At 51.7% G+C, this 27,998-nt stretch overlaps 2 protein-coding genes and 1 long non-coding RNA gene across 3 annotated transcripts in view; 1 reads left to right on the forward strand and 2 right to left on the reverse strand.

Annotated features, from left to right (window-relative positions):
* Nucleotides 1–174: 174 nt before the first annotated feature.
* shisa2b (shisa family member 2b) lies at nt 175–7,345 on the forward strand. Its single transcript, XM_079754375.1, has 2 exons — nt 175–1,079; nt 5,055–7,345. The coding sequence occupies exons 1-2, from the start codon at nt 779–781 to the stop codon at nt 5,618–5,620; spliced, it is 867 nt and encodes a 288-aa protein (XP_079610501.1). The 5' UTR covers nt 175–778; the 3' UTR covers nt 5,621–7,345.
* A 2,100-nt stretch (nt 7,346–9,445) lies between these two features.
* On the reverse strand, nt 9,446–13,755 carry LOC307088583. Its single transcript, XR_013812575.1, has 3 exons — nt 13,656–13,755; nt 10,785–10,876; nt 9,446–10,418 (listed from the first exon to the last, which is right to left on the reverse strand). It is a non-coding gene; the product is annotated as an uncharacterized lncRNA (long non-coding RNA).
* A 2,641-nt stretch (nt 13,756–16,396) lies between these two features.
* Nucleotides 16,397–27,998, reverse strand: part of atp8a2 (ATPase phospholipid transporting 8A2) — a gene marked incomplete at both ends in the record, with an annotated part of 34,838 nt that continues 23,236 nt past the window's right edge. The window contains 9 exons of the mRNA XM_079754578.1: nt 16,397–16,552; nt 17,884–17,940; nt 18,765–18,826; nt 18,919–18,997; nt 19,953–20,075; nt 20,322–20,396; nt 21,627–21,737; nt 22,641–22,824; nt 26,803–26,975. Of these exons, the coding sequence (XP_079610704.1) occupies nt 16,397–16,552; nt 17,884–17,940; nt 18,765–18,826; nt 18,919–18,997; nt 19,953–20,075; nt 20,322–20,396; nt 21,627–21,737; nt 22,641–22,824; nt 26,803–26,975 (1,020 nt within the window). The remainder of the gene's footprint in view (nt 16,553–17,883; nt 17,941–18,764; nt 18,827–18,918; nt 18,998–19,952; nt 20,076–20,321; nt 20,397–21,626; nt 21,738–22,640; nt 22,825–26,802; nt 26,976–27,998) is intronic.

The raw sequence follows: 27,998 nt of genomic DNA on the forward strand, positions 1-27,998 counted from the left end.
CCGGTTTGTTTTCCCCTGGAGGAGAAATGCTAATTATTGTTTATCTCTCAGGATTACGAGAGCCTCGCGAGATTTAAAACGGGGGGCTGTCGATCCTCTGTGTTCGAGCCATCGCCCTGCCCACCCTAGATGGACTGAGTGGCACCTAGGCTCCTCATTATGGCGAGGTGCAGGAGGTAGGACATGTCACACGGCTCTTTGACGCACGGCGAAGCTGGCGCCACAAACTCACTTTTAGACCAGATCCGCAAAGGCATCGTCTGCTGATTCTGTTTTGCTCCCGCAATGCCGACAAGGCCGTTAAAGTTTAGAAAGGGATCTGAGCGCAGTAGACTCGGAGCTCCGGGGACAGGAGGGCTGACTTGGGAGAGCATCGCCACTGCTCGGCTGAACCTCTGGAGGAAGGAGAAGCTCTCAGCAGACCCCCACCGACGGGACGGACCATAGTGGATTTACTACGCGCTCTGCGTTCTCCTCCCTAGTTCATCTACTGGAGAACTCTGCTCCATGTGTTTTCTGGATCGGTATGCATACATCTGGATATTTATTTTGTTAGGCGGAAGGAGTCGTTCGGAAATTGGATTAAGACGATCGAATTACGCAGGGGGAACTCGCCTCACAAATGAGCGCTTCCAGGCGGTCTGACTCCATCCATTCATCGACCCCGTCCCGTCCCCTGCGTCCCGCCGCCCGTCCGTCCCGTCACTGCTCTGGGCGGACATAGAGAAGAGTTTCCACCAGCTGTGTGCGTGTGTGCGGTCAGGAGGAGCGCGCCGGGATGCGGGGCGCTGTCCCCATGTCCGTCTCCGCGGCGGTGACCCTGCTGCTGGTGGTCCTGGATGTGCAGGCCAGCGGGGAGTACTGCCACGGCTGGCACGACGCGCAGGGCGCCTGGAGGGACGGCTTCCAGTGCCCCGAGAAGATCGACAGCGAGGACGCCATCATCTGCTGCGGGAAGTGCGAGCTGCGCTACTGCTGCGCGAGCACGGACGCGCGACTGGACCAGGGCACGTGCGACAACGACCGGCCGGAGCCGGAGCCCGGCGGCGGGGGCGCGGAAAGGAGCGACGGCGGGGCAGGTAACGCGGCACCAGGGGCTCTGTGGGGACGGCGGTGGTGGAGGGCGACGGGGAACGTGTAGCGTGTTTAGAGTCCTTATGGAAGGAGATAAAAGTCCAAATGTCATCAGAAAAGCTTTGCTCAAACTGTATTACGCACACGATGTGCCAAGTGAGCCTCTGATACACGTCTGCTTAAGGGATTTACCCTAATGCGTTATGCAACATTAAATTCAATAGTTGGGTCATCCAATTGTTGGACCTTTCTATAATTTGGTAAACAAGAAAAAGGGATTATAGATTTTATTGAATTTACGAAACACAAAAAAGGAATTGAATGCGATAAGTGTGATGTAAGGGTTGTCTTTCTAGGAGTTTTATTCTGCTCTCTCGTTTGTCCGGCGAGCGACAGCTGCACAGGAGACAGGAGACACCCCTCAGAAACTTAACTGCCCCAATCACTCACAAATGGCAAATTGTGCCGTGCGAAGTTAAAAAAAACTGTGTTTGTTCTAGCTGAACACATGCGGACCTCGTGGAGCGCACCGCCCTGTCCCCACGAGGATCAGGTTGGACCTGACCGGATCCACCGACTCGGGACGGCGCCGACAGCGCTCTGTGCGTAAAGCAAAAGGCGTTATGTAGGCCTATCATTTCCTAGACTTGTGGGTCCCCGTCCCCATCCAGTAAAGGAGGCTACTGTAATCCCCTCTGCCTTCCAGGGGATTGACCCTAAGACCAGCTTTCAACGAAAACCTCACGCAGGCTCTGTGTGAGTGGCGTCTGGTTCCGTAAAAGGCAAACCTTTGAGTCTCAGTCTTCTGTAGTTGGCCTATTTACATTCTCGGCGGTTTGGTTTCCGGTGCAATGTGTCTGCTGCTCTAGGTACTTATTTAGACTCCATTGCAGTGGATTATGGATGACCTGGTTTATACCATTGTGGTTTTGCTGGCTAGATTATTGGGCCTATAAATCCTTGAAGAGGCCTCAAATGTATCTAATGAGTGTCACATTGTAGGACAGATTTAGAAAGACCTCATAGGACCCGACAGGTCCTCTGCCGGCCCCCAGAAGTTATTGTGTCTTTAAAGACTTCCTTCCAAAACCAATAATTGGTCAATTGTTCAAACCATCGTCCCTCCTCACCCGAGGAAGAGCGGTATAGATTACCAAACTGTGGACTTCAGCCGAAAGAGCTTAAAACCAGCTCTGTTTTGGCTCCGTTGGTCCCAGAGAATAAGGAGGGTATTTTGTCATGAAGGCCCCCAATTTGATGCCCCTCATTGGTTTTCCTTCCACTTGGTGGCCAATTAATGACAGAGTGAAGGCAGCGGAGGGCGGGGCTAGACCCAACAAATTATCAACGTGCCAGATGAAAAGAAACATGTGAAGGAAGGAACAGGAGAACAGGCCCTGGGGAGAGTGTTCCCCATAACGAGGGCTGACTATGTGTGTGGGGAGAGGTCCCCATAACGAGGGCTGACTGTGTGTGTGGAGAGAGGTCCCCACAATGAGTGCTGACTGTCTGTGTGTGGGGGGAGACCATCACGAGGGCTGACTGTGTGTGTAGAGAGGTCCCCACAACGAGGGCTGACTGTGTGTGTGTGTGTGTGTGGGCACAGGTCCCCGCAATGAGGGCTGACTGTGTGAATGTGGGGAGAGGTCCCCACAACGAGGGCTGACTGTGTGTGTGTGGGGGGAGAGGTCTCCACAACGAGGGCTGACTGTGTGTGTGTGGGGGGAGAGGTCTCCACAACGAGGGCTGACTGTGTGTGTGGAGAGAGGTTGCCAAAACGAGGGCTGACTGTGTGTGTGTGTGTGGACAGAGGTCCCCACAACGAGGGCTGTCTGTGTGTGTGTGTGTGGACAGAGGTCCCCACAACAGGGGCTAACTGTGTGTGTGTGTGGGGAGGGGTCCCCACAACGAGGGCTGTGTGTGTGTGTGTGTGTGTGTGTGTGTGTGTGTGTGTGTGTGTGTGTGTGCGTGTGTGTGTGTGTGTGTGTGTTTGTGTGTGTGTGTGTGTGTGTTAGGTCCATACAGCTGCCACAGCTCAGTCTGGCAGCAACAGGTGGAGAGGAGTGACGGAGAACAATACAGCCACTTCTCCCTCCATACAGACCTCTACATCTATGTGGAGGACATGCTGACAGACGGACAGAGGGACAGAAAGTCAGATTGATAGATGGACAGAAAGACGGACAGGTCGTCTTTTTGGACAAACATTCTCCTATGTCTACACCAAGAGGAGGCGTTACACTGCCTTTATAGGACCAGGGAGCAGAGAGCAGAGAGGAGAGATGAGAGAGGAGAGAGGGGAGAGGGGAGAGAGAAGAGAGAAGAGAGAGGAGAAAGAGTTCAGCAGGGAGCAGAGAGGAGAGCAGAGAGCAGAGAGCAGGGAGCAGAGAGGAGAGCAGAGAGCAGAGAGCAGGGAGCAGAGAGCAGTCCGTAACTTCTACCTGAACTCTCCTATTGAAACCCCCAGGGTCAACAGCTCCCCTGTGGCGGGAGCTGGGGGCCAGGGCATCACCGCTCTCCTCCGCTTACTGAACCGCCTTCCTTGGAAAACCAACTGGGTCACGCCCCCCGTCCCCCGTCCCCCGTCCCCCGTCCCCTAGACCAGATGAACTCCAGCGCTCAGCACAGGGGTCCTGGCTCCAGTGGCAGGGGGGATTATGGGCTACATTTGATGTGCGCCGCAGGGGGGGTCTCAGGAGACCCCGCGCTGGGCCGATATCAAAGCGGGTGTGAGGGGAGGCAGCGGGCCAGTTGCCACCTCTCTGAGGGTGTAGTGTTACGTTAGCGCCGCCGCGGTGCACTCCCACTGGAAACATAGCTACTCCTCAGGAACAATAAATCTGAACAAATCACTTCTAATATAACATGTGCTTTTATTGTGTCCCTGCAGGCTGGGTGGGTGTGTGTGTCTTTGTCTTTTCTCTGTTTTTCTGCCTTAAGTTACAGAGTGTGGTAACACCTCGATGATGACCTCATCACGCCTCTCACCCGCTCGCTGCCAACAAAAAACCTTCCAGAACGTTCACAGTGTGAACTTCAACCCATATTCAAGACTCTGAAAGCACCTCTGAAACAGGCATGCCTGCTTTCTTTATGGCGGAGGCTAAAATCGAGCTGATGTGTTCTTCTCAGCTTTAAAGTTCTTCAGAAGAACGAGACCATCATTAATGCGAGGAGAGATGTGAGGAGAGTAGCAGAATGAATCTGCACACATGACTGTGGTTGGAACAAGCTCACTCTGTTCACTCTGGAGTGTTTCAGACAGGTGAAAAAGAGAGGGAGAGAGAGGGCGAGAGAGAGAGAGAGAGAGCCTTTATGCAGTCTAGGGAACAGAAATCCCCTTATCTGAACATGAATAAACGTCACTCTGAACACTAGCATGTTAAGGTACAGTAATAAGGCAAATAAAGGGGTCGATATTTGTGTTGGCAGTGGGGCTTAAGAAGAACAACACACACACAATGGGTGTGCGTATTTGTGTGTGTGTGTGTGTGTGTGTGTGTGTGTGTGTGTGTGTGTGTGTGTGTGTGTGTGTGTGTGTGTGTGTGAAAAGCTTCCCAGCTGGAAGCGGGATTAGAGTAGATGAAAACAAAGTTAATAACTGCTAATGAGAGACCCCGGCTCAAGGGAGTCGATCTCAGCTCACCTCTCTTTGTTCTCCTCTCTCTCTCTCTCTCTCTCTCTCTCTCTCTCTCTCTCGTACCCCCCCCCCCCCCCACACACACACTTATTCAGAAACATGACGCGGCCCATCGCCTGGTGGGGCGGGGGCGTGCGAGAGGGCGTTCCAAGTCCAAAAGAAACCCAACATACAAGGAAGCAAAACGAGAGCGTCGATGTGCTCCTGTTGTGGAACATGAAGCTCTCTGTGAATCTTACCGCTGCCTCATGTGGCGAAATAAACATTTGGGGTTGAATTCCATCATTCTAATGCTCAAACCCCCCTCACTCTCACTCTCTCTCCCCCCCTCCCCCCACAGTGCCCATCTACGTGCCCTTCCTCATTGTTGGCTCTGTGTTCGTGGCCTTTGTGCTGGTGGGCTCCGTGGTCGCCGTGTGCTGCTGCCGCTGTCTCCGCCCCAAGCAGGAGCTGTCGGGGGGGGCAGGGGGCGGGGGCCGTCTCCTGGAGACCATCCCCATGATGGCCAGCGTGGGCACCTCCAGGGGCTCCTCCTCCCGCCAGTCCAGCACCGCCACCTCCTCCAGCTCCTCTGCCCCAGCGGCGGCCCCCCGGCCTGCCCCCCAGCAGATGATGCACGCCCAGGCGTCCTGCTGCGTCCCGGGGGACGGCAGCGTCTTCGTCAACATGCCCACCAACTTCTCGGTGCTCAACTGCCAGCAGGCCACCCAGATCATGCCCCACCAGGGACAGTTCCTCCACCCGCAGTACATCGGCTATGCCCACCACGCCATGTCCCCGGGCACCGCCTACATGGACCCCAGCCACCAGGGGGTCTACCGCCAGCTGCAGTCCCCCTTCCCCGCACCCACCAGCGTGGCGAGCATGGCAGGCGAGCAGCTCAAGCACCCTGCGGTGACGGTGTGAGCGGGGCCACCTCGGACTCAGTGAGCCTCTACACGGGACGCCCCGGCCAGGCCAGAGACCTTGTGGTTGTGGAGGAGGTGGAGGACGAGGCCCGGCCTGTAGGGGGGGCGGACAGGAGTAGTGTGCAGTCAGGCTCACATGAAGGACTCTGAAAACGCTGTGTGTGTGTGTGTGTGTGTTTTGGTGTGTGTGTGTGTGTATGTGTGTGTGTGTGTGTGTGTGTGTGTGTGTGTGTGTGTGCCCAGTGCTTGTGGTGCAGGATGCGTGTATAATGTGGCTGTCTAATACACAAAGACACTGCTATGGCCTGCTGGGCAGCGCAGATGGGTAACACTACACATCTTATTACCCCCTTAAACCCAGTACAGACCCTGTGTGTGTGAATGTGTGTATGTGTGTGGTTTTGTGTATGCGTGCGCATGTATGCGTCTCTGCGTTGGAACGCTTGTTTGTGAGTTTGTGTGTGTATAAATGTGTAGTGCGGGAGAAAGACAGAAAATGGAAAGATGAAATATGTGAGCCAATGTGTGTAGACACAGAGATGACTAATGGTGGGCCCGCCGTACAATGAGGGGATACGGGGGGAGAGAGAGAGATCACACACACACTGTGTGTCCTACGCGCACATCTGCGTTATGAATGAATGGGGAATGCATCACACTCTATTGGATGGGCTCTAGGTGCGATGTATCAGGGTGTGTGTTTGTGTGTACTGTACATGTGAGTGTGGAACAACTTGTGTGTGTGTGTGTGTGTGTGTGTGTGTGCGTGCGTGCGAGTGTGAATGAGTAACACAGCTGGTGTGATGGTAAAGTCCGTCTCCTCTCCCTGTGGAGCCGTTCTAACTAATGAAGTGAACAGGGCAGGAGAGTGTGACAGAACTGCCTCCTTCTACACACACACACACACACACACACACACACACACACACACACACACACACACACACCTCACCTTAACTACTGCTACCCCAATCATGAATGCACACACACACACACACACACAGACACTTACACTTAAGAGAAACCATGGAATGAAAACATACTCTCATAAGGCTGGCAGTAAATGTACATTTGAGGTGTGAGAGTGTTTGGGGAGAGAGTGTGGAGAGAGAGAGAGAGAGAGAGACAGAGAGAGAGAGAGAGAGAGAGAGAGAGAGAGACAGCGATAGAGCAAGCAACACATGAATGGAAAGAAAGAGCATTTTCCTGTGTATCTGACTGACAGCCCTCGGAAGATTGCAAATTGAATTATGCCGTTCAACATTTGCCAACTGTCTCCCTTCAGTTGTTCCTCATGCGAGGGGCTTGTGGGAAAGGACTGATCGCTGGCATGGTACCGGAGGCCATTTTGGATCAGTCATTTCCAGCTTAAATCAGCGATTATCTTAAAAACGACACTGAAAGATGCCTAGGTATCGGCCTGTTAATCTTGTGTCTTTTTTGAATGTTTGGGAGCATTTTGTGGTGGTTTTACCGTTGCATCTGTGGCGGTCTGCTGGTAACTGAGCTTCAGGAATGTACCGGGCCATTACACTTACAGTATGATGGCTTACAGCTCAGAAATAAATATGTCCGTTGTGCCTTCTCCTTCCTTTTAACAGCCAGCAAATTGTAATATACATTTCTTTGTCAAACAAATATAAAATGGAGAATTATTTGAGGTCAAAATGTGATTCTGTCCTCGAGGGATCCCAGGTATTTTATTGCCATTTTTCATATGAATCCTGAAACAATAAAGAAGTATAAAACATTACAGAAGAGTTTTTATTTGATGTGCGGGTCCACTTCACTTATTGACCTCCTGTTTCACGGTGAGACCAGAGACACAGACCTGGAGACCAGAGACACAGACCTGGAGACCAGAGACACAGACCTGGAGAACAGAGACACAGACTTGGAGACCAGAGACACAGACTTGGAGACCTGGAGACCAGAGACACAGACCTGGAGAACAGAGACACAGACCTGGAGACCTGAAGACCAGAGACACAGACCTGGAGACCAGAGACGCAGACCTGGAGACCAGAGACACAGACCTAGAGAACAGAGACACAGACCTGGAGACCAGAGACACAGACCTGGAGACCAGAGACACTGACCTGGAGACCAGAGACACAGACCTAGAGAACAGAGACACAGACCTGGAGACCAGAGACACGGACCTAGAGAACAGAGACACAGACCTGGAGACCAGAGACACAGACCTGGAGACCAGAGACACTGACCTGGAGACCAGAGACACAGACCTAGAGAACAGAGACACAGACCTGGAGACCAGAGGCACAGACCTGGAGACCTGGAGTTGAGAGCAGGCTGCAAGTCCATGCTTAACCCTCTTCTGAACACATACAAACACACACACACAACCTCGTACATGCTGACTGAAGGCCTAATTACACCAACAATGGGAACGCATCAACTTACAAGACGCCTCCAAAACAACAAGCTGGCGCGCAGCGCTTTGGAGGGGGCAACAGAGAGGGGGGTGGGGGGGGCATCGGAAACCAGTGGGACGCTGATGGCTGCACCAGGCCTGCCCTGCTCCGACGGGCCCTGCAGACCAGGGATGACACCCAGGGAGGTGAGGGGGACTGGGGATCAACTGGGGGTACTGGGGGATCAGCTGGGTGGGACTGGGGATCTACTGGGTGGACTGGGGGATCAGCTGGGTGGGACTGGGGGATCAACTGTGTGGGATCAGCTGGGTGGGAGTGGGGGGACTGGGGGATCAACTGGGTGGGACTGGGGATCAACTGGGGGGGACTGGAAATCAACTGGGTGGGACTGGAAATCAACTGGGTGGGACTGGGGATCAGCTGGGGGGGACTGGAAATCAACTGGGTGGGACTGGGGATCAGCTGGGTGGGACTGCTGGGAGCCGGGGGCCCCAGACGGTACGGAGCCCCCCACACCCCCAGACCGAACCAATGTTTTTTTTTGTGTAATTGCTAAGAGTTCTGAACGTGGCTGTTTTCTACACCCTATGTATATGGGTGTGTCTCCATGAAGGTCCATATTTTCTACTGCCACTTTGAACTCATCTCGTTTCCTGTTGGATCCCTTGTCAAGTCCTTTGTATTCCAGGTTTCCATAAAAAGCAGAACATGGATAAAGTTTGATTGTCAATTGATGACTTGTGTTGCGCTAACAACATGGCTACAGTGATGGCTGAGAGGCAAAGACGAAACACAGCGGCAGATGGATTGATTAGGTTTAATGGTTAGGTTGGGGTGGACATGCCTCACCCCTGTGCATCTTGCAGTGGAACAATCCTGCACTGTGGAGCCGCGGCGTCCAGTAGACGACAGACGGACGACAGACACAAGTATGCAACTCACAGGATTCAACATCTCAGTTATTATAGGATTATTCATATTCCTAAGTAGCACTAAGTTCAAGTAAAATATTCCCTCTAGTATATCTCCACAATTGAGTAAAAAATACATTAAAACAAATACAGCCATTAATTAAAATAGAAGAAAAAAACATGTCTTTATTTATACGACTTTATTTCATAAAAAAAGAGAAACTCCAGTTGGACTAAAGGATGGATGTTCAAAAGATGGATGTTTGAAAGCAGGCTGTTGCCCCCAAAGGCCCGCGGCGTTCTCCCCAGGCCAGACCTGGTGCACAGCCGTGCAGGAATCAATTAAAAGAGATAAATAAAGGAAGAGGAGGATTTTACACAGCGCAACAAGATGACTGTGTGTGTGTGTGTGTGTGTGTGTGTGTGTGTGTGTGTGTGTGTGTGTGTGTGTGTGTGTGTGTGTGTGGGGGGGGGGGTTCCTCCATCCCTCTGTGTGGAATTCCTTATTGGCTTCTGTGCGAGTGTATGTGTGTGTTGTTTACTTTAGGTCCCTTGCCTCCTTCATGGGCATGTGATGACAGACTGGCTAAGACTACCTCCTCTCTCCTGCTTATTCCCCTGCTCCCGCCTTCAAGCCCAGCGAGCGAGAGAGAGAGAAAAGGTAGTCAAAGCTAGCTCTAAGGAAGCACGTTCACACACGCACACACACACACACACACACACACACACACACACACACACACACACACACACACACATCCCCAATAGTCATCATTCATACAATGTCATTCAATGCACTGCTACATACACACTCAGATGAGCACACGCACTTACTGACGCACAGGAGGAACACAACGCGTGCAGACACACACATGCACAGGCAGATACCGAGAACATTAGGAACGCCCACACTGACGTTGCACACTGAAGCAGAGTCCGACGCCGGCCGGTGGGCTACGCGGATACAGGGGAGGGTCCGGAGGCTAACGCTCACGTCCGGTGGGTGGGTGGGTGGGGGTCCGGAGGCTGACCGCTCCAGTCTGGTGGGTGGGAGGAGGGGAGGTTCTGGAGGCTGACCGCTCCCGTCCAGTGGGTCGCTCTCGTTCTCTACAGTCAGCCCTGGAGGTCTCTGAGACAGTCCACAGAGCCTGGCCACTGACCTTGGCGGCAAGGGGGAGCCAAGGGGCACGGGAGGGGGGGTTGACGGGTCATAGTCCAAGCGAGGCAACAGCAGCGGACCTGGCACCGACCCACTGGAAGACAGGGGGCCAACGGATCCAACGAGTCTGCTGTCTCCTCTACTGTCGCCCTGGCAACTGTTGCTACGGCGATCCCACGCGGTGGTTCTGGATGATGAAGAGGTGGAGGGTGGGGGAGGTTTGGGGCGGGAGGGGCTAGACGCTGGGGCGCTGGCGGGTGGTGTCGTAGGAGCGCACCACCTGCGTCTGGGACACCACTCCGTGCTCCTCCTGAGAGAATGCATAGCCGTCTGGGAGAGAGAGAGAGAGAGAGAGAGAGAGAGAGAGAGCAAGCGAGCGCGAGAAAGGTATCACTTCAAACAGTTGTTTAATACAAGATTCAGGATTCAAATAATGTATTTGTCAAATACTGGTACAAATATTTGTGAGTATCGGTTCTGAATAATTACAGCCATTAAGTTAGCTTGCTAGCTTAGTAGCAAGGAATACTTGGGTTGGTTGAAGCATGAGGAAGAACGTTTAGCTGAAGCGATCGCTAAAGACAATGATCTCTTGATGCAGCATGAGCTGGTTTGGGGGGATGTCTCATTCTGCAAGTAAGCAAATCCTACTAGTAGAAAACAACACACACACGTAATGGGAGAAGGCACACTCACGTGTCACGGTCTGCTGCACCGAGTTGGAACGGCCCACGCTGGAGGGCGTCTTCCTAAAGACTCTTGTCAGTAGATGGGCCCGTTCGTTTAGACTGGGGAGGAAAACAGCAGAGATCAATCACTCCACCTGTCAATCAGAGAGATGGATTGACAGAGGCCTGTCTTCAACACACACACACACCCACACGCACGCACGCACGCACGCACGCACGCACGCACGCACGCACGCACACACGCACACACGCACACACACACACACACACACACACACACACACACACACACACACACACACACACACACACACACGAAAGACCACTGCTCTCTGACCTACACCAATTAGGTTATGAAACGTGTTTGGTCTCATTTTCTTTATTGACAGTAAAGCAGCGAGCATGGAGGACAGGAAGAAAAAGGAACGAGCACACAAAGCCTGAAGAGAGCCGCCGGGCCGAGACCCGCTCCTGCAGGGCCCCATTATCGTAGATCTAGACCTAGAGCTGTGAAGCAGGGCACTATCACGTAGATCCAATAGAGTACACTTTCTCCCAGGCTAGCTTCAAGGTAACTGGGGGAGTCTTATAAAGAACGGACTCCCTCATCCACCTCACACCCAGACCCCCCCCCCCCCAGTTCCCCTCTGCTCCTCCTCCTCTCTCTCTCTCTCTCTGCTCCTCCTCGCTCCAGGAGAAGACTGGACGTTCTGTTCCTCAGACCACACATCCCCTCTGCTCCAAAATAACTGACTTCCATCCAGAGCGCACACACACACACACACACACGCACACACACACACACACACACACACACACACACACACACGAAAATGGGGTACACAAACAAAACTCGGAGCTCTTCCCCTGGCCTTCCCCTTTCCACTCTCATGAAGCTCACTGGTGCTAATTGCGTAGCTGAGCCGTGACGTGTGAGCACTAGTAGAGGCCGGCAGGGAGAGCAATGCCAGGGGGTTCTGACCTTCACCCCTTCAGCCGAGCCTCACTAGCGGGGTCAATGAGGCGTCCACAACACTGGGGGACTTTCCTTGAAACAAGGGAAACGGCTCCGACATTATCAGGCTGGAGGTATGTACAGAAGACTCCCCACGGTGGAGCGTTGGAAGGAGCCAGAGAAGGAAACGCTCTCAATATGGGAGCGCTGGGAGACGGGAACTAAAGACAGAGAAGCGGTGAACAGCCCTGATGTTTGTGGAGCGCAGAGCGCGGCCAAAAGAGAGGGTGGACAGTGAACCATAGGAAGCCGAGCATGAGAAAGATGAACAGGACCAGATGGAGGGGTCTGCGTCCCCCCCCGCTGCGCTCCGTCTTGGCAGTGCTCCGGTCCGACTCGGGGCGCTCCGAGGATGAATTTGAACCTCCTCCCCAGAGGACCCCCCCGTCCTCCACCTACTCCACCTTCCTCAACCTCTTTCCCAGCCGCGAAGGAAGTGCAAACACAGATGTGTTCTCCCAGAGCGCCAGCACTGGCCAGCCTTCTGCCCGCCATTTCTCAAGCTTTCCGAAGGAAAGAGGACCTCTGGGTCTATGGCTTCTCCCCCACCCGCACCCCCTGGTCAAGGGTCAGCCCAGGACAGGATCCCCTGCCCCCGCCACTTTTAGGATCCGGACACACACTTGGCACGTCCGCCTCACACTAAGCAGCTGTCTGCCGACTGATCCATGATTTCTTTAAGGCCCCGTTAAGCGAGCCCTCCCCAAACGGCTCCCTTGCCTTCATTCGTCTTCTGTGAGAAGCAACCTATCAGTGTGGAGTTCATGTGACCAGCATGGAGCTCACTTCTGCGTGTCCAGACCAGTCTTCTCAATTTAACCCACATTAGCGTGATATTTATAACCCTTTTATTTATAAGAACTCAACCCACAATTTGATACTCGATAGGACCCCCATCCCTCCCTTTCTCTCACGCTGTAGTTCAAAGTGTAGTACCCTACTTAATGCTAGCTCCACAGACATCACAAGGGAAGCCAGGGCCCACGTCACAGGGAGGCTAGGGCCCACGTCACAGGGAGGCTAACCGGGTTCTAGAGAGACGTTTAGCTACATGCTAACACAGGCTACACACCAGGTCTGCACAGGACAGCCGATTCATCCACCTGTGGAAATCCAGCAAACAAGCAAACAAGATGGAAGAACAAGCCATTCAGGAGAAAAAGGGAAGGATACGATCAAATGAATATTAAAGAGTAAAGAGAAGAGAAAGCAAGTCAGGCTTACATTCTTTTATTAAATAAAATTAAATAAAAAAAATTAAATGTAATTAATAAAAGTAAAGGAGCAACACCAGCCCCCCACCCAGAATGTGAGCGGGAGGGGGAAAGGAAACCAAACAAGGGACACTCCAAAGCCTGAGAGATCAGGGGTCACCCCAGGTGCTACCTCTGTGAGTTCCGAGGCCGGGCCCCAGGGGAGCTCAGACTTGACTGTGTCCCTGCGGGGGACGCGTGCAGGGGCACAAGTGGTGTGGTTATAGTATCAGTACAAGGGTCAGTTCAACCGCACACAAACAACCGAGGAACGGAACCACTTTCCACAGAATCACCTGAACATTAATGCAGCTCCTGTGATGAACTCACATGTTAACAAGAGACCCAGAGGGGCCAACTGATCAATTATCTGATTACACAAACAAAATGAGGCTCTCATTTCTTTCTTTTTTTTTCTTTGATTAGGTATTCTTCTCAAATTTGATCTTCGTCACTTATTGCATAGTTTTAGTATAATGGTTAAATCAAATAAATATATCATAAAAGACATATGAATTGCCTGCGAGAAGGGGATGGAAACCTCCCATGATGCAGTGCGTGGGTAGGCATGCCTGCGCCCTCCCATGATGCAATGGGGTGATAGACATACCTGCGCCCGCTGGCGTCCCGCAGCACGGCGGCCCCAGGGTCCACAGCCCGCGCCTCCAGCTCCTGCACCTCCTCCAGGAGGGACTTCCTCACCGTGCGCCTCCCGCTGCACACACAAACACACCCTTAACACAAACCTCAACACACCCCCACGCTGATGACCACTGATGAAGACTAATGACAACGCTTGGCAGGCAGAAACAGTTTGTAACAGTTTCTAACGGTTTGTAACTGTTTCTGCTACAAACTGTTACAAATGTTTAGAAACTGCATATACATTTTGGAAACTGGACAAAATTCTTGTATTCAGACCAATTTCTAAATGTTTCATTGAACTTATAAACAAGTGTAGAAGAATAAGGCTCCAATGCTTGGCAGGGGATTGAGAAAGTGCCAAGGCAGAATGAACGTGCTTCCTCGTGCCGTCCTGGAGGAGAGACAATCTGATCCCGTCCACCATTCATGATAACCCAGCACTCCAAGCCCTCAGCAGACGCTGGCCTGCAGGCCACCTTAGCATCAGTGAGCGTCTTCTTCTATGGTTGGCTGCGTGGCAGGGTGGGCTGTTACTCACGCGTTCCAAGCGAAGTCCTTCAGTAAACAGGCCGCCGGAACCAGGACCAGACCCAGCCAGAAGTACCAGCACCGCATCACCATGCCCGCCTGCGCACACACACACACACACAAATCAGACCCAGCCAGAAGTACCAGCATCGCATCACCATGCCCGCCTGCACACACACTGGACCCAACACGCACACACACACACCAGACCCAGCACACACACACACAAACACACACACACACACACACACACACACACACACACACACACACACACACACCCCCGACCTAACCCTTCCTCCAGGTCCTTTATGAGAGGGTTATTTTTGGATTTGTTGATTATCACCCATATGAATCAGCCGTTCAAGTAAGTCTCTGGTTTGGGCTAGATTACTTGCTGGTTCGTTTTCTTTGCAGTCATTCAAATACCTATCAGTTGTCAACATTCCATCAATTCAAAAACAAGATTCAAGACATCTGTATGATTGCATCGTCATCCTATATGATTAACCACAGGAGCAAGGCTGAGGCCAACATAAAGCGCTTGTATTTCCTTAAGCCAAACCAACAATGTAGGAAGCACATCATCCCATTTCCATGGGAATCCACACCCAGCTAATACAAACTGCCTGAAAAAATTATTCCAAAACGTGAATCCAAAGCCTCTTATGGAAAGACCAGAAAAGGTAAAGAACCTTTACCAAAGTTTTCCAACATGGAGAGTCACAGACCGTATAACCGTCTCTACGTCGAGTCCTCCCAAGGGGCCCGAAACAAAGACGATCCATTCAGGACCCTCAGCCAAGACGCCCCCGGCCCCAAGCTGTGAGTCAGCGCCCTGACCCCTGACCCCTGACCCAGCATGTCTCTGTGGGTTAATCCAACTATACAGTCTTACTCCGTCAACGTGGCTGCCAGTCATCCTCAAGAGCTCCCCACTCCTGCCGTCCTCCTCCCCTCGGGTAACCATGTCCTGCATCCGGGCTCCTCAACAGTCACACTCCTCCCTGGGCTACAGAGGCTCCACAGCGGCCCGCCACGCCCAGACTAGGAGGAGGTCATTGACTCAGACATCCTAAAGCTTTTTCAAATCAACTCTGATATCCTATCAGAGTCGGGTTGGGAGGAGCTGGCGTGGAGCCAAAGATGGAGGTACCCTTGGGCGGAAGGACAGCAGGCCATCAGGACAGCTGACCCCAGGCACGCCGCGGGAATCCACCCGAAAACTAAATCGGAGAAACCATTTACAAATTCTTGGTGTGACAGCTGGAAACACATCGGTGGAACGATGAATCAAGACGTCAAATAAACATCTCTCTCTCGCTGTGTGACACAAACAGGAACTCAGTTCAGTTCACAGAGACTGCATACACATCAGAGCGGGACACAAATATAAATCAACACTTATCCCAGCCTCAAATCAAGACTTCTCTGCTCCCTGTACAAACAAGCACAGACATAACCAGACATGTTGCTTTCATTTCACACACCAGTGGGTCCTTTATCTATGCAAAACACACACACACAACTCCAGATCTGGCCCGCTGCAGTTTTTTCCATTCTGTCCCCCATGGCCAGATGAAAATAGAGATACAGACGGAGTGGAAGCAGGAGCTCAGGGTGGGTGCTGTGGCCGGAGGTGGGGCGGTCTGATGAGGATGTCTCCGCTCCCTGGTGGACCAACAGCTGCACTTATTCCACCACATTCCTGCTCCTGACACTAATTCAATGAATGGGCTGGTATTGTGTGTGTGTATGTGCGTGTGCAAGTTTTTTTTTCCCCCCATTTCCTCATCACTACCATAGCGTGCGCACACGTGCACACAGACACACACACACGCCTCTGACCTGTTTATCCCATCCTTCCTCCCCATCCTCCCCCTACACCCACCCCCGACCTCTGCCCAGGAAACCAACAGCAGTCCCTCTCCTTGACTCAACACCTCCACAGAAGGCCGTAGAAAGCCTGGGGCTCAAGTGACCGGCACGGCAGGTGCGGGACTGCCCCTGAAGAGACTAAGAGAGGGGCTGGTGGGGCATAAATCTCCCCCCGGGGGTGACACCGACATGGAACACCCAAGTGCAGAGTCCTGCAGGCACCAAGACAAGCTTGGGTGAGGGGGGGTTCTCCATGAACTGGACAGGGGATACGTGTTAGTGAGGGGGTAGGATTCAGGTCTAAAGTGAGGAGATTGATGGACAGGTGGTTTCTGGAGCGAGACTTGCCTGGCCTCGCATGTCGGGGGCGATGGGGATGGCCGGCCAAAAGGTGGAGTAGACGGCGAAGAAGACCAGCCACAGGATCATGCTGCCCCACACGGCCAGGTGAGAAAACTAGAGACAGGATCACACACAGAGAGACAGAGAGGGAGACACACAGAGAGACAGAGAGGGAGAGACACACAGAGCGACAGAGAGGGAGACACAGAGAGAGACAGAGAGGGAGAGAGGGAGACACAGAGAGACAGAGAGGGAGATACAGAGAGACAGAGAGGGATAGAGGGAGACACAGGGACAAACAGAGACAGAGAGGGAGAGAGGGAAGAGAGAGAGAGACAGAAAGGGAGAGACAGAAAGAGAGAAAGGGTGAGACAGAGGGATAGAGGGAGACAGAGAGAGACAGAGAGGGATACAGAGAGGGAGAGATGGAAGAGAGAGCCAGAGACAGAATGGGAGAGACAGAGAGAGAGACAGAGAGAGCGAGACAGAGAATCAGGGCGGGATACAGAGAGGGAGAGAGACAGAGAGAGAGAGAGAGAGACATATAGAGACAGACAGAGAGACAGAGAGGGATAAAGAGAGGGAGAGAGGGAAGAGAAAGACAGAGGGGCCAAAAGAGAGAGAGAGAGAGAGAGAGAGAGAGAGAGAGACAGAGAGATGGAGAAAGAGATAGAGGTCAAATATAAAAAAGTCCAAATATAGACAACCTTGTCCCTGTGACACAATCAACCCCCCCACCCCCACACACACACTGTCCCCCACAATCTGTATCTGTGAGCCCAGCGTCAGAAAGGGGAGCCGGTGTGAATTCCTGCAGGACCCGCTCATGCCTCCTCACCACCAAGGCCACTGTGTGTGGACAGCTGAGCGGACAGGGGTGTCAACACCAACCCCCCAGCGTCCAGCCCCCCCCTCAGCCAGCCTCAGACCGCTAGTGTACTAAAACAGTGGTAGCTGGTATGCCACATGGTCTAAGGGGGGGTCGGTGTTGTTTCTGCTATTTCATTGGGCAGAGGGCTAGCCAGGAATCCCGGGAGATCCCACCTAACCATCTGTCGGGGCGGCCCATCGCTCTTCTGCTTGGACAGCTGGAAATAAAGTTCATACTTCCCTGGGAATTATTTGTCTCCCAGGGTTTTCGTAGCCAGCGCTTCTCTGACGGCCGTCAGCTGTTGTCTGCAGTATTAATATCAGGCAGTACAATCCATGACATGCTGGTGGTATTAATGCCAAGGGTTCAAGGGCACATTGTTGGTATTGTCTCTTGAGTTCCACATATTGACCTCTTCCATAAAAAGAGCTCCTATTTAAAACTCTGAAATTGGTGTCCTGGAAATCAGGTCAGAATGGCTATTGATAGCCTCTGATAAGCAATATCTGATAAGCACCCTACCTAGACATTACAGTGACCATCAAAGGGTGTGAATGAGTGTGGTGAATCTTACCCTGGTCCAGGCTGTGGTCTCAATCCCAGCCTTCAAACAGACTGTAACTACCACGTACTACACACACACACACACACACACACACACACACACACACACACACACACACACACACACACACACACATAACAGAGAGAGAGATGGAGGGAGAATGATTGTTAAAGGAGAAATACAGAAACAGGTCATTTTAAGATAATTGTGTCCTGTAAACTCAATAAGCTGCTGGACCTCCTATGATTACAAACACACATTTAAAACACACAAACATTCCCACATTTATGTAAACAGAAAGACAGGATTGAATACACAAGCACATATCAGCAGCACATAAACACAATACTGTTTGTGTATTCTGATTGGACCAAGAGTGTTGCCTAGTAACCGATTGACCAGATTGGGTTCATGAAGCCTGCCGAATGCAGGCGGGACAGAGGCGACTCAACGACTAGAGACCCGCGGGCCCGCCTGAAGTACCCTGAGGCAGACAGTCTACACACTGCACACGCCAACGTCAACAAACAGGCAGACCCAATGTATACCAGAACAAACTCAATGGGAGTAACACACACAGAGTAAGAGACACACACACTGTGTGTGTTACTGCCCTCGAGTGTGTGTGTGTCTGTCTCTGTCTGTCTCTTTCTGTGTATGTGTGTGTCTCCCTGTCTCTGTCTGTGTGTCTGCCTGTGTATCTGTCTCTGTGTGTGTGTTGGTCTGTCTCTGTCTGTCTCTGTGTGTTTGTGGGTCTGTCTCTGTCTGTTTCTGTGTGTGTCTGTGTCTGTCTTTGTGTGTGTCTCAGTCTGTTTCTGCCTGTTTGTGTATGTGTGTGTGTGTGTGTGTGTGTGTGTGTTTTTGTGTGTGTGTGTTTGTGTGTGTCTCACCGTGTACACCATGTTCCCCACAAACAGGTAGTCGTTCCCGTGGCCGTCGCTGAAGGGGGAGTCTAGAGGGCCGGACATTAGCGTCAGATCCAGGAATATAAACTAGACTGTACGATACAATGGAGTCTAATGAAAAAAGTTTAACAACACTTACCATGCTCTAACATTTTGAGCGGGAACCAGAAGAGAATGATTGAGTGAATCAGGGCATTTATACAGTGACCCCAAAACACCTGAGATAGACAGACAAACGAGGAGAGGAACGTTTGGTTAATTGCAAGCTGAGGCCATCAACAGTCAAAATCAAAACAGAAACCACAGTTTTAACCACCATCCCATCAACAGCTATCCTTCTGAGCACACACACACACACACACACACACACACACACACACACACACACACACACACACACACACACACACACACACACACACACACACACACACACACACACACACACACACACACACACACAGACACCTGGGCCCTCCAAAATGAAAGGCATCCTTATTCAAGCCTTATGAATCTCATAGGGCTAACCCTAACCCTATGAGTTGCCATGTAAACAACCTGAGCCTTGTTTGCCCACTCGACCATCTCTCACAGGCAGTCATCGAAACCCATACACGTAACTCAACAGGCATGACAAGTCAAATCCAGAGTCTAAGGACCAGCACCCGGTGGGCCATAGTGGGGCCTGTGGTCAGGGCTGGGATTATTGTGAATGTCATTCTATATGTGTGTGCGTGGTTATAAGTGTGTGCGTGTGCGTGTGTGTGTGTGTGTGTGTGTGTGCGTGCATGTGCGTGGGTTTGTTTGGTCTGTAGGCATTTTTACACTGCCAAGCCGGTTCGGTGGCGGCTTGGCATGCCTAGCGATTTCATTGTCTTGCCTGTGTAAAACCGAGGGGGTAATATCCCCCGTTGTCACAGAGCGGGTTCACTGGAGAAGGCGGGGCTACGGACAGAGGGGTGCGAACTGAGGCCGGTATATTACCTTGGTCAGTGTAAACGCGTGGAGCAGGCCGGGAAAAAGGCGTGCATAAGACGGGCATATTTGGCAGTGTAAAAACGTTTTCTGTGTCTGTGTGTGTGTGTGCTCCTTTCTTTGTGTGTGTGCTTCTGTGTTTCTGTGTGTGCTTCTGTGTGTGCATTTGCATGTGTGCGTGTGTGTGAGTGTGCTCACCTTGGTGTTGAAGCCCTCTGCGTTCTGGGTGATGCGGTAGAGCTGGGGGAAGCGCAGCATGTTCTGCTGGCTACAGGGCCGGTCCACAATGCCCAGGGTGAATGGGGGCAGGGCCGTGAAGATCTGTGGACACACACACTTTAACATAGACAACCCACTGCATGTGGACACACACACTTTAACAGAGACAACCCACTGCATGTAGACACACACACTTTAACAGAGACAACCCACTGCGTGTGGAGACACACACGCACACACACACACACATCTGTAGATATATCTATCTATGTCTATCTCTATATACACAGGTATATATATGACAGAGAGACAGAGACGGAGTGGGAGAGAGACGTCAGTTATACTCACCACATTATAGAGTCCTATACACCATCGCTCAAAAAGGATCTGCCCCGAGAAGCCATTGACAAAGGCGAACCAGAGCTGGGGAGGAGAGAGGGTTGAGAGAGGGGTTGAGAGAGGGGTGGAGGACAATAGAGGAGAGAAACTGCCTTGGGGACGGAGATCAGCAGAGCGCGGTCGAGGGGACCCATCCCACACAACCGATTGTTGGAACGTTCCAGAAGAGTCTGAGCCAGAAGAACTGGTAGGAATGGTTCAGAGCGAGGGCGAGGCCACTGACTGATAAGAATAAATAGAAGTACTACTTTTATGATTCTGTACTCAGTTTATCCTTGGTCCAGTAATAAATTGTGTGGCGCTTTGCTTAACATTGACGAGGGTTAGGAGTTCAATTCCCATACCAAGAATGTGTGCACTTTGGTAAGATACTTTGAATATAAGCAGCCACAAAACTTATTTATTAAAGATAAGATGATTAATATTAGTGATTTGACTATTATATTAGTGTAATATTAGTGGTCTTCCCTACAGCAGGGTGAGTTCAATCTATGCCAGGGAGAGACCAGACATCTTGCTCAAGGATGCCTGGCAGGTTGTCCAAATCAGGGGTCTGAGTAGCTTTGGGTTGCGAGGCTCAGGAGCAAAGCAGGGGCGTGTTAGAGGAGACTGACCCCCGGGGGCCACTTTCACTCACGCAGGCAAACAGACGCATGAGACAGGAGCTGCCAGCTGATCCAGGGTCAGATAGACGAGGGAGGAATCTCTAGAGCTTTCAGAGTGCACACACACATTCCTATGGTAAAATGATAAACACACACACACACACACAAAGGCAATCTCGACTAAGTGGACGAGAGGCTGCCCTTTACCTTTGACCTCGGGTGGTGTTAGGCTGGGGGAACCCGTCACATGACTGGACCATTAGACACACACACACACACACACTGAAGCCAGAGGGGCTGGGGTCTCATGAGGTTCTGCACCTGCTGACATCATCAACGTCAGACAGAGGGGGATGGAGAGGTGGGCGGGGAGAGGGACATACACAGGATGGGCACAGCTGACAAATGTCCCCTTCATAAGTATGTGTGTGTGTGTGTGTGTGTGTGTGTGTGTGTGTGTGTGTGTGTGTGTGTGTGTGTGTGTGTGTGTGTGTGTGTGTGTGTAAGACAGAAAGCAGACACCAGTGGGGAACCTCATCCATCATTGTCAACCATGTCGACAAACAGCTGCAAAATGTCTCTGTTAACGTATGAGAGTGTGTGTGTTGCCAACCTCTATAATGTAAGAGTGTGTGTGTGTGTTGCCTACCTCTATAATGTAGAGGACCACGTTCTTATAGAAGCAGTACAGGATGCACTTGGTGACACGGTTGTAGCTCCAGGCCCCGTGCACCAATAGTAGCTTCTCCAGGTAGGAGAACTGCCAATCAGCCAAGAGCACGATAAGACATAGGGCGGCGATGTTAGACATAAAGAGAGGGAGGGAGGCAGGGAGGGAGAGAGGGTGGGAGGGAGAGGGAGGCAGGGAGGGAGGGAGGGGAAAGAGGGATCAACACAGTTTAAGATGGAAAGATAGATTAAGCGAGAGGCCAAACTGAAAGTGCAGACTACCGGGTTCCAGTTAGTGCCTTGAATAACTCAACCCTTCCCCTACCCCTCCTTCTCGCCTTCCTTTCCCACGAGAAAACATGTAAATAATTAGCAGAGTGCTGCTACCAACTATGAGCTGTGGAGCGGCTCGCTGGCCGCCGCTCTCTCCATGGGACGCCACATGTGTGTTAGCTTAACTCAGTGCTCAGAGCGACGGCAACAATATGAATGAATGCTGAGGCTTGGTGTGCGTTTACAGTGCTCCTGCCATCACACAACGGCGAGCATGTGAGACTGTGTGAGTGCTTGGTTTTTCCAACACTGATGCCACATCCACGTATAACAACCTCCTGCGTGAAATCAATCTCACACAGCCAGACTTTTACCTTCAGTTTCTGGCAAAGTACTAAAGCTGTATGCGTGATGATACTCTCAACCAATGGAATTACATTAGTTAGAGTTGTCTCTACTTATATATAATGTAGTTGTTTTTCTGGAGGCCGGTGCTTCTGAGTTCTCTGTCAGCCAATCAAAAGGCTGCCTCAGGATATCCAGGGTCTAATTGCCCCAACAATATTTGAGGACTTTCTCCCAAAGGCTGTTTACAAGCTTGCGAGACGGAGCTCTGGTCAACCCGATTCCAGCCTGTCCTCCTCCTCCTCTCCGCACGTCTGCCCCTGCCTGAACCCGAGGGCCCTCCATCGGTCCACCACCCCCGCTGAGCAGGGCCCACCTGCGCTATGGAGTAGTCAGAGGAGTTGCAGGCCTGCATGCCCTCGTTGCCGCTGATGCCCACACCCACGTGGGCCGTCTGGATCATGCCTACGTCGTTGGCCCCGTCGCCGATGGCCAGCGTGATGGCCTTCACGTGCTTCTTCACCATGTCCACGATCTCAGACTTCTGCAGAGGAGACACCCTGGAGGGGAGGGAGCAGGGGTTAGTGTCTCCTACTGTGATCCCCTCACTGAGAGGGGGGGGGGGGAGGAGAGGGAGAGAGAGAGAGAGACAAGGGGGGAGAGGGAGATAGAAGGGGAAAGGGAGGAGGGAAGAGACAGAGAAAGGGAGAAAGGGTAGGGAAAGAGAAAAGACAGGAAGAAAATAGTGATAAAAGCAAAAGAAAGAAAGAAAAATGGGGGAGAAAGAGTGACCAATGATAAAAGACAGCAGAGCAAAACAGCAGGGCTGTTGGAAGGGAAGAGCTGGGGGTTTGATGATGGTTGCCAAAGTCTAAATGTACACAAACACACAAGAAGACCTCCACACTGTTGTGATGTGAACACCGTTCAGCTAGATGATTAAGGGCTTGGCTAAGGACACTGTGGAGCCTGTGTTTGTGTATACATCTGCCTGTGTGTGCCGTGTTTGACTGTTAGGTATACAAGTATATGTCACTACATGTGTGTATGAAGGTCCCCAGAGGTGACTGTGTGGATGACTTACATAAGGTTTGCCTGTGTGTGGTACATTGTGTGTGATTTAGTGTCTTAGCATGTAAGATTGCATGTGTGTGAACTGTGCAGGCGTGTCTATTGCCTATGGTAGGTGTCTATGCATGCCCGTGTGTGGCAGCCATTGTCTGTGTATATGCTTGTCTCTGTGGTACTCCACCCTCTTGACCTGTATCAGTCAACCGTGTGTGTGTGTGTGCGTGTGTGCGTGTGTGTGTGCAGTGACAATGAGGAACTCAAGGAGGCTTTGTTACACCCCTTGGGGGACACTGGTCAAAGTAGGCCAGTTTGTCGTGTTTCTTCAGTTTGCTGGTGTTGTGTCAGGTTTGTGGTTTTGTGCGCGGTTGTGTTATGTCAGTTGTGTTGTGTGTTGTAGTCAAAGTTATATAAAACTGAAATGTCTCCCCTCATGGTCTGAAAAAACAAAGCTGGGGAAAAGCAATGTATCCACGTCAGTATTGCACAACGATACTATCTACTGAGGATGAAAGCAACTCCAAACACTTCCTCATGGCTAGTGTGTGTGTGTGTGTGTGTGTGTGTGTGTGTGTGTGTGTGTGTGTGTGTGTGTGTGTGTGTGTGTGTGTGTGTGTGTGTGTGTGTGTGTGTATGTATGTGTGTGTGTGTTAAGCAGAGGTTCAACAGCCCCTGAGGAGTGATGTCTGAGGGTTCAGAGGTGGGTGTGTCCTCCCTGCATGCAGAGCGGCCTTCAAGCTTGGACGCTCCCTGTGATAAAAGCGCTCAGTATGAGCTGATGTTCAGCTGTGTGATTCAGAGGAGCACAGGTCAGGAGCCACACAGACACACCGTCTGTACCTTTGGAGTAGCACGGTCCCAAAATCAAATTATCTACCGTTTCATGATTCAGCAGAATTGTGTACACGTACCAGAAACGCACACACATACCGTAGGTATACAGCCACACACGCATCATGCACACCACTCTGGCTGGCACCGGGCCCACAGGCCATAAAGCAGGTCTGTCTGCTGGATATGTGAAGACCTCGGTCAAGCTGAGACCACACGGCTGGGTGGTCTCCACACACACACACACACACCTACACACACACACACACCTTGCAGGGGGAAGCCCTCAGAGAGACTTGGCTGCTCCGTCTCGTGTTGAAGGACTGGATGAGCCCCATGACATTTGTGTTGTACCTAGGTGTGTGTGTGTGTGTGTGCGCCTGTTGCATGTCTGACTGAACACGTCTGTCTGTCTCTGACCACAAATCTGTCATCGTCGCTCTCTCTCCTTCACTCTTCCTCTCTTCTCTGTCCCTGGATCCCTCTCGTCATCACCCTCCTTCTCCATCACTCCCCCGCCTCTCTCCTTCCGTCTCTCCCCAAACCTTCCTCTCTCTTGTTGACTGTCCCTCCCTCTCCCTCGGTGTCTCTCGCCCGCCTCGTTCTCCGTTTAAAGCTGGGGAGATGACAGCTCTTCACAGTGAGACCCAACACAGAGCTGCAGAGTCCTCCGTTGCACAAACACACACACACACTAACATTAGTCAAACATGAAGAGGAGTGCATTAGTAAGAGCACATTGAGCAGCTACACACACACACACACACACACACCTCAGTTGCGTTTGAATATTAAGGGCAACACTAAGCTCCCATAGCTCATTAAACACCAGCATGCTGTTACAGGGAGAGAGAGCGAGCCAGGAACAGAGAGAGAGAGGCCTCAGAGAGACCTGCGTCCGGATATGGCTTTTATGCACGACAGAGTCAATTACTCCCCTACTTTTTCACACACACACACACACACACACACACACACACACACACACACACACACACACACACACACACACACACACACACACACACACACACACACACACACACACACACACACGCGAAAAGGGGGTGAGTGGAAAGTCTTTTGTTAAACATCACAGCTGGCATGGAGTGGAAAGATGCCCAAATAAGGTCAAGCATGGTAAACTTCTATGAAGGGAGACCACTCTGCATGAATTGAAACGTATATAACGTTGTGCTCACTCACTCATACTTTTGTGTGTGTGGCAGGGTCAGGGGGAGAAACATGGTGGGTGAGTCATGACTTTGACATTTCCATGCAGCTAGAGGCATGGAACGGACCCCCCCTTAGCAGCAGGCCAGCCTTTCATCCTCCTCCTCGTGTACTGACCTGGGGCCAGTGGCACGGGCCCAGCGGCCCAGCGGCGCGCACTAACACACGTGCACATGCACTTACATGAAGAGGGTCTTCCATGCGTGTGTGTGTGTGTGCAGAGATTAACAATAGGTGCATGTGCGCATTATGAAACTGTAAGGGTAAAAAGAAGGTGCCATGGAAACAGATTCAGCAGACCCATGGGAATAAATGATGATGGACACATATACCATGACTTAAGTCTTATTGCAGCTCGCTGGTCGCTTCAGGTACCCTGGACGTCCCTGTAGTGCATCCTTTTGACAGTGGTTTGATAATGTTTTCAGTAACATCCCAGCCTATAACGTCTCCATGTTCTTTCTCCCCGCTTCCTTAGCGTTGGGGTCGACTGGCGCTCTTTAAATGACGACTGTCCTTCAGCAGGTTGGAATGACCTGACGGAGAATGAGCCCCACCTTCTGCCTCTCCATGAACCAACAAGTGTTCTCATAACAGTGGTGGATGGAAATTAGCATTTTGTTATGCAGATTTCCCGGAAAGGTGGTGATAATGTGCGATACATTTGTAATGAAACTTACTCATTGAGAGTCTTAGAGGAAAGGGTTAAGGTGCGTAGTGGTGCGACGCCGTGTTCTGAAATACATCCAAAAGGAAGTGGCTTAATGACAGAGTGTATGTTTGTCACCTATACTCAAACACAGTCACTCTATAAGAGTGGCTCTCTCTCCCTCTCTCTCTCTGCGTCTGTGTGTTGTGTGTGTCGCATCACCATCTCCCATCAGGTCAGGTCCAGGTCCCTCATTCAAATCAAAGGGCCCTGCATCAAGTTAGTCCCCGATTCCATCAGACTACTCGACTCCTCAGATGCCTCTTTACCACCGACAGTACCAGCTCAACTCGCCACGACTTATCGTGGCACGAATTGGTTTTGTTCCAGGCACGTTGTGTTTCCATCTAGAATAGTACCTCTTCAACGTGGGCGGGTCGTCATAGCATGCATGCGCGAAACTGCAGTGACGTATTTATCCATGCGACACATTAACAGACAGGGCTACACACTGCTCGTCCTGTGGCGTCACTCTCTGGCCAATCAGTGCCCCCCCCCCCCCCCCTCCCCCCGTGAGTGGGGCGTGTCTCCCCCCCCTGTGCCTCCTACCTGCACACACACCCCCACCATATGTGTGCGATGTGTCTCACCCCCCCCCCCCCCCCCCCTCCCCCCGTGTGAGACGTGTCACATACCCCCCCCCACCATATGTGTGTGACGTGTCTCCCACCCCCCTGTATGGGGGTGTGCCTCCTACCGGCAGCAGATGACGGCCTTGCAGGACAGGGCCAGGTCTAGGAAGGCCTGGCGCAGCTCGAAGGAGAGTGCGTACTTCAGCGTCTGCCCGTCGATGATGAGCGCCAGCTCGTTCTCCTTGCGCAGCGAGTCGCCCAGCGCCGTGCAGTGGGCCGTCAGGGTGGCCCGGGTCGCCTACGAGGGACACAACCCAACGCAGGAGAAAGGTGAGATTATGTTTTGATCAAACTCCATTACTACTGCTAAAACTCAGTGGCAGCCGGCCCATAGAGGGCCCATAGAGGGCCCATAGAGGGAGCTAGGGCGCCGCCCACCCCACCCCGACCCTGAACCAGAAAACCTCCATCGGAGAGGCTTTATAATTATTAAGATATAGTTAGTTAGTAAAATGTATATTTTAAAATCATTGTACTGGTAAGTCCAGGACCTGGCCGTCGCTATAAGTTCTACCTGCACAGTTCACTCCCCTGGATACCAGAGTGAGGGCCCCTGGCCCAATCAGCTTTACTCTGAAGGCTGCTGATTTACACAGTGTAGTACAATGGCCCAGACGGACAATCTGCACATCCAAAAGGCTCTGAACTCCACCACCATGGAGGCTCTGAACACCTCCACCACCATGGAGGCTCTGAACACCTCCACCACCATGGAGGCTCTGAACACCTCCACCATCATGGAGGCTCTGAACACCACTCTGAAGGCTCTGAACACCATAGAGGCTCTGAACACCACTCTGAAGGCTCTGAACACTACTCTGAAGGCTCTGAACACCACTCTGAAGGCTCTAAACACCACTCTAAAGGCTCTGAACACCACTCTTAAGGCTCTGAACACCACTCTGAAGGCTCTAAATACCACCATATAGGCTGGCTGAACTGAATTGTCACTCATATACTTCAATAATGAGTTGGCTTGTTCCGGTCACTTAGCTTTTTGATAGCACTCGGTAATTAAAATGTAACGCCATATTTATTGATATATTTCCTTAAATGTGGTTATTTTCTACTGGGTCTTCTTCTCTACTGTGTTCCTAATGATCTGCCATAATTGTAATCGAGCTGAGGTGATTTGGATAAACTGTTGTGTTAAATCTCATCTCCATTTTGCCTTTCCTTGTTATGTGGGTCTGGCTGCGCTGTTATGGCCTTACTTTCATCACTTTCTACAAGTCTTGAAAGCTATCAAAACAGTTCTTTA

The sequence above is a fragment of the Pollachius pollachius genome, assembly GCF_949987615.1.
Source record: "Pollachius pollachius genome assembly, chromosome: 17".
Lineage (NCBI taxonomy): Eukaryota > Metazoa > Chordata > Actinopteri > Gadiformes > Gadidae > Pollachius > Pollachius pollachius.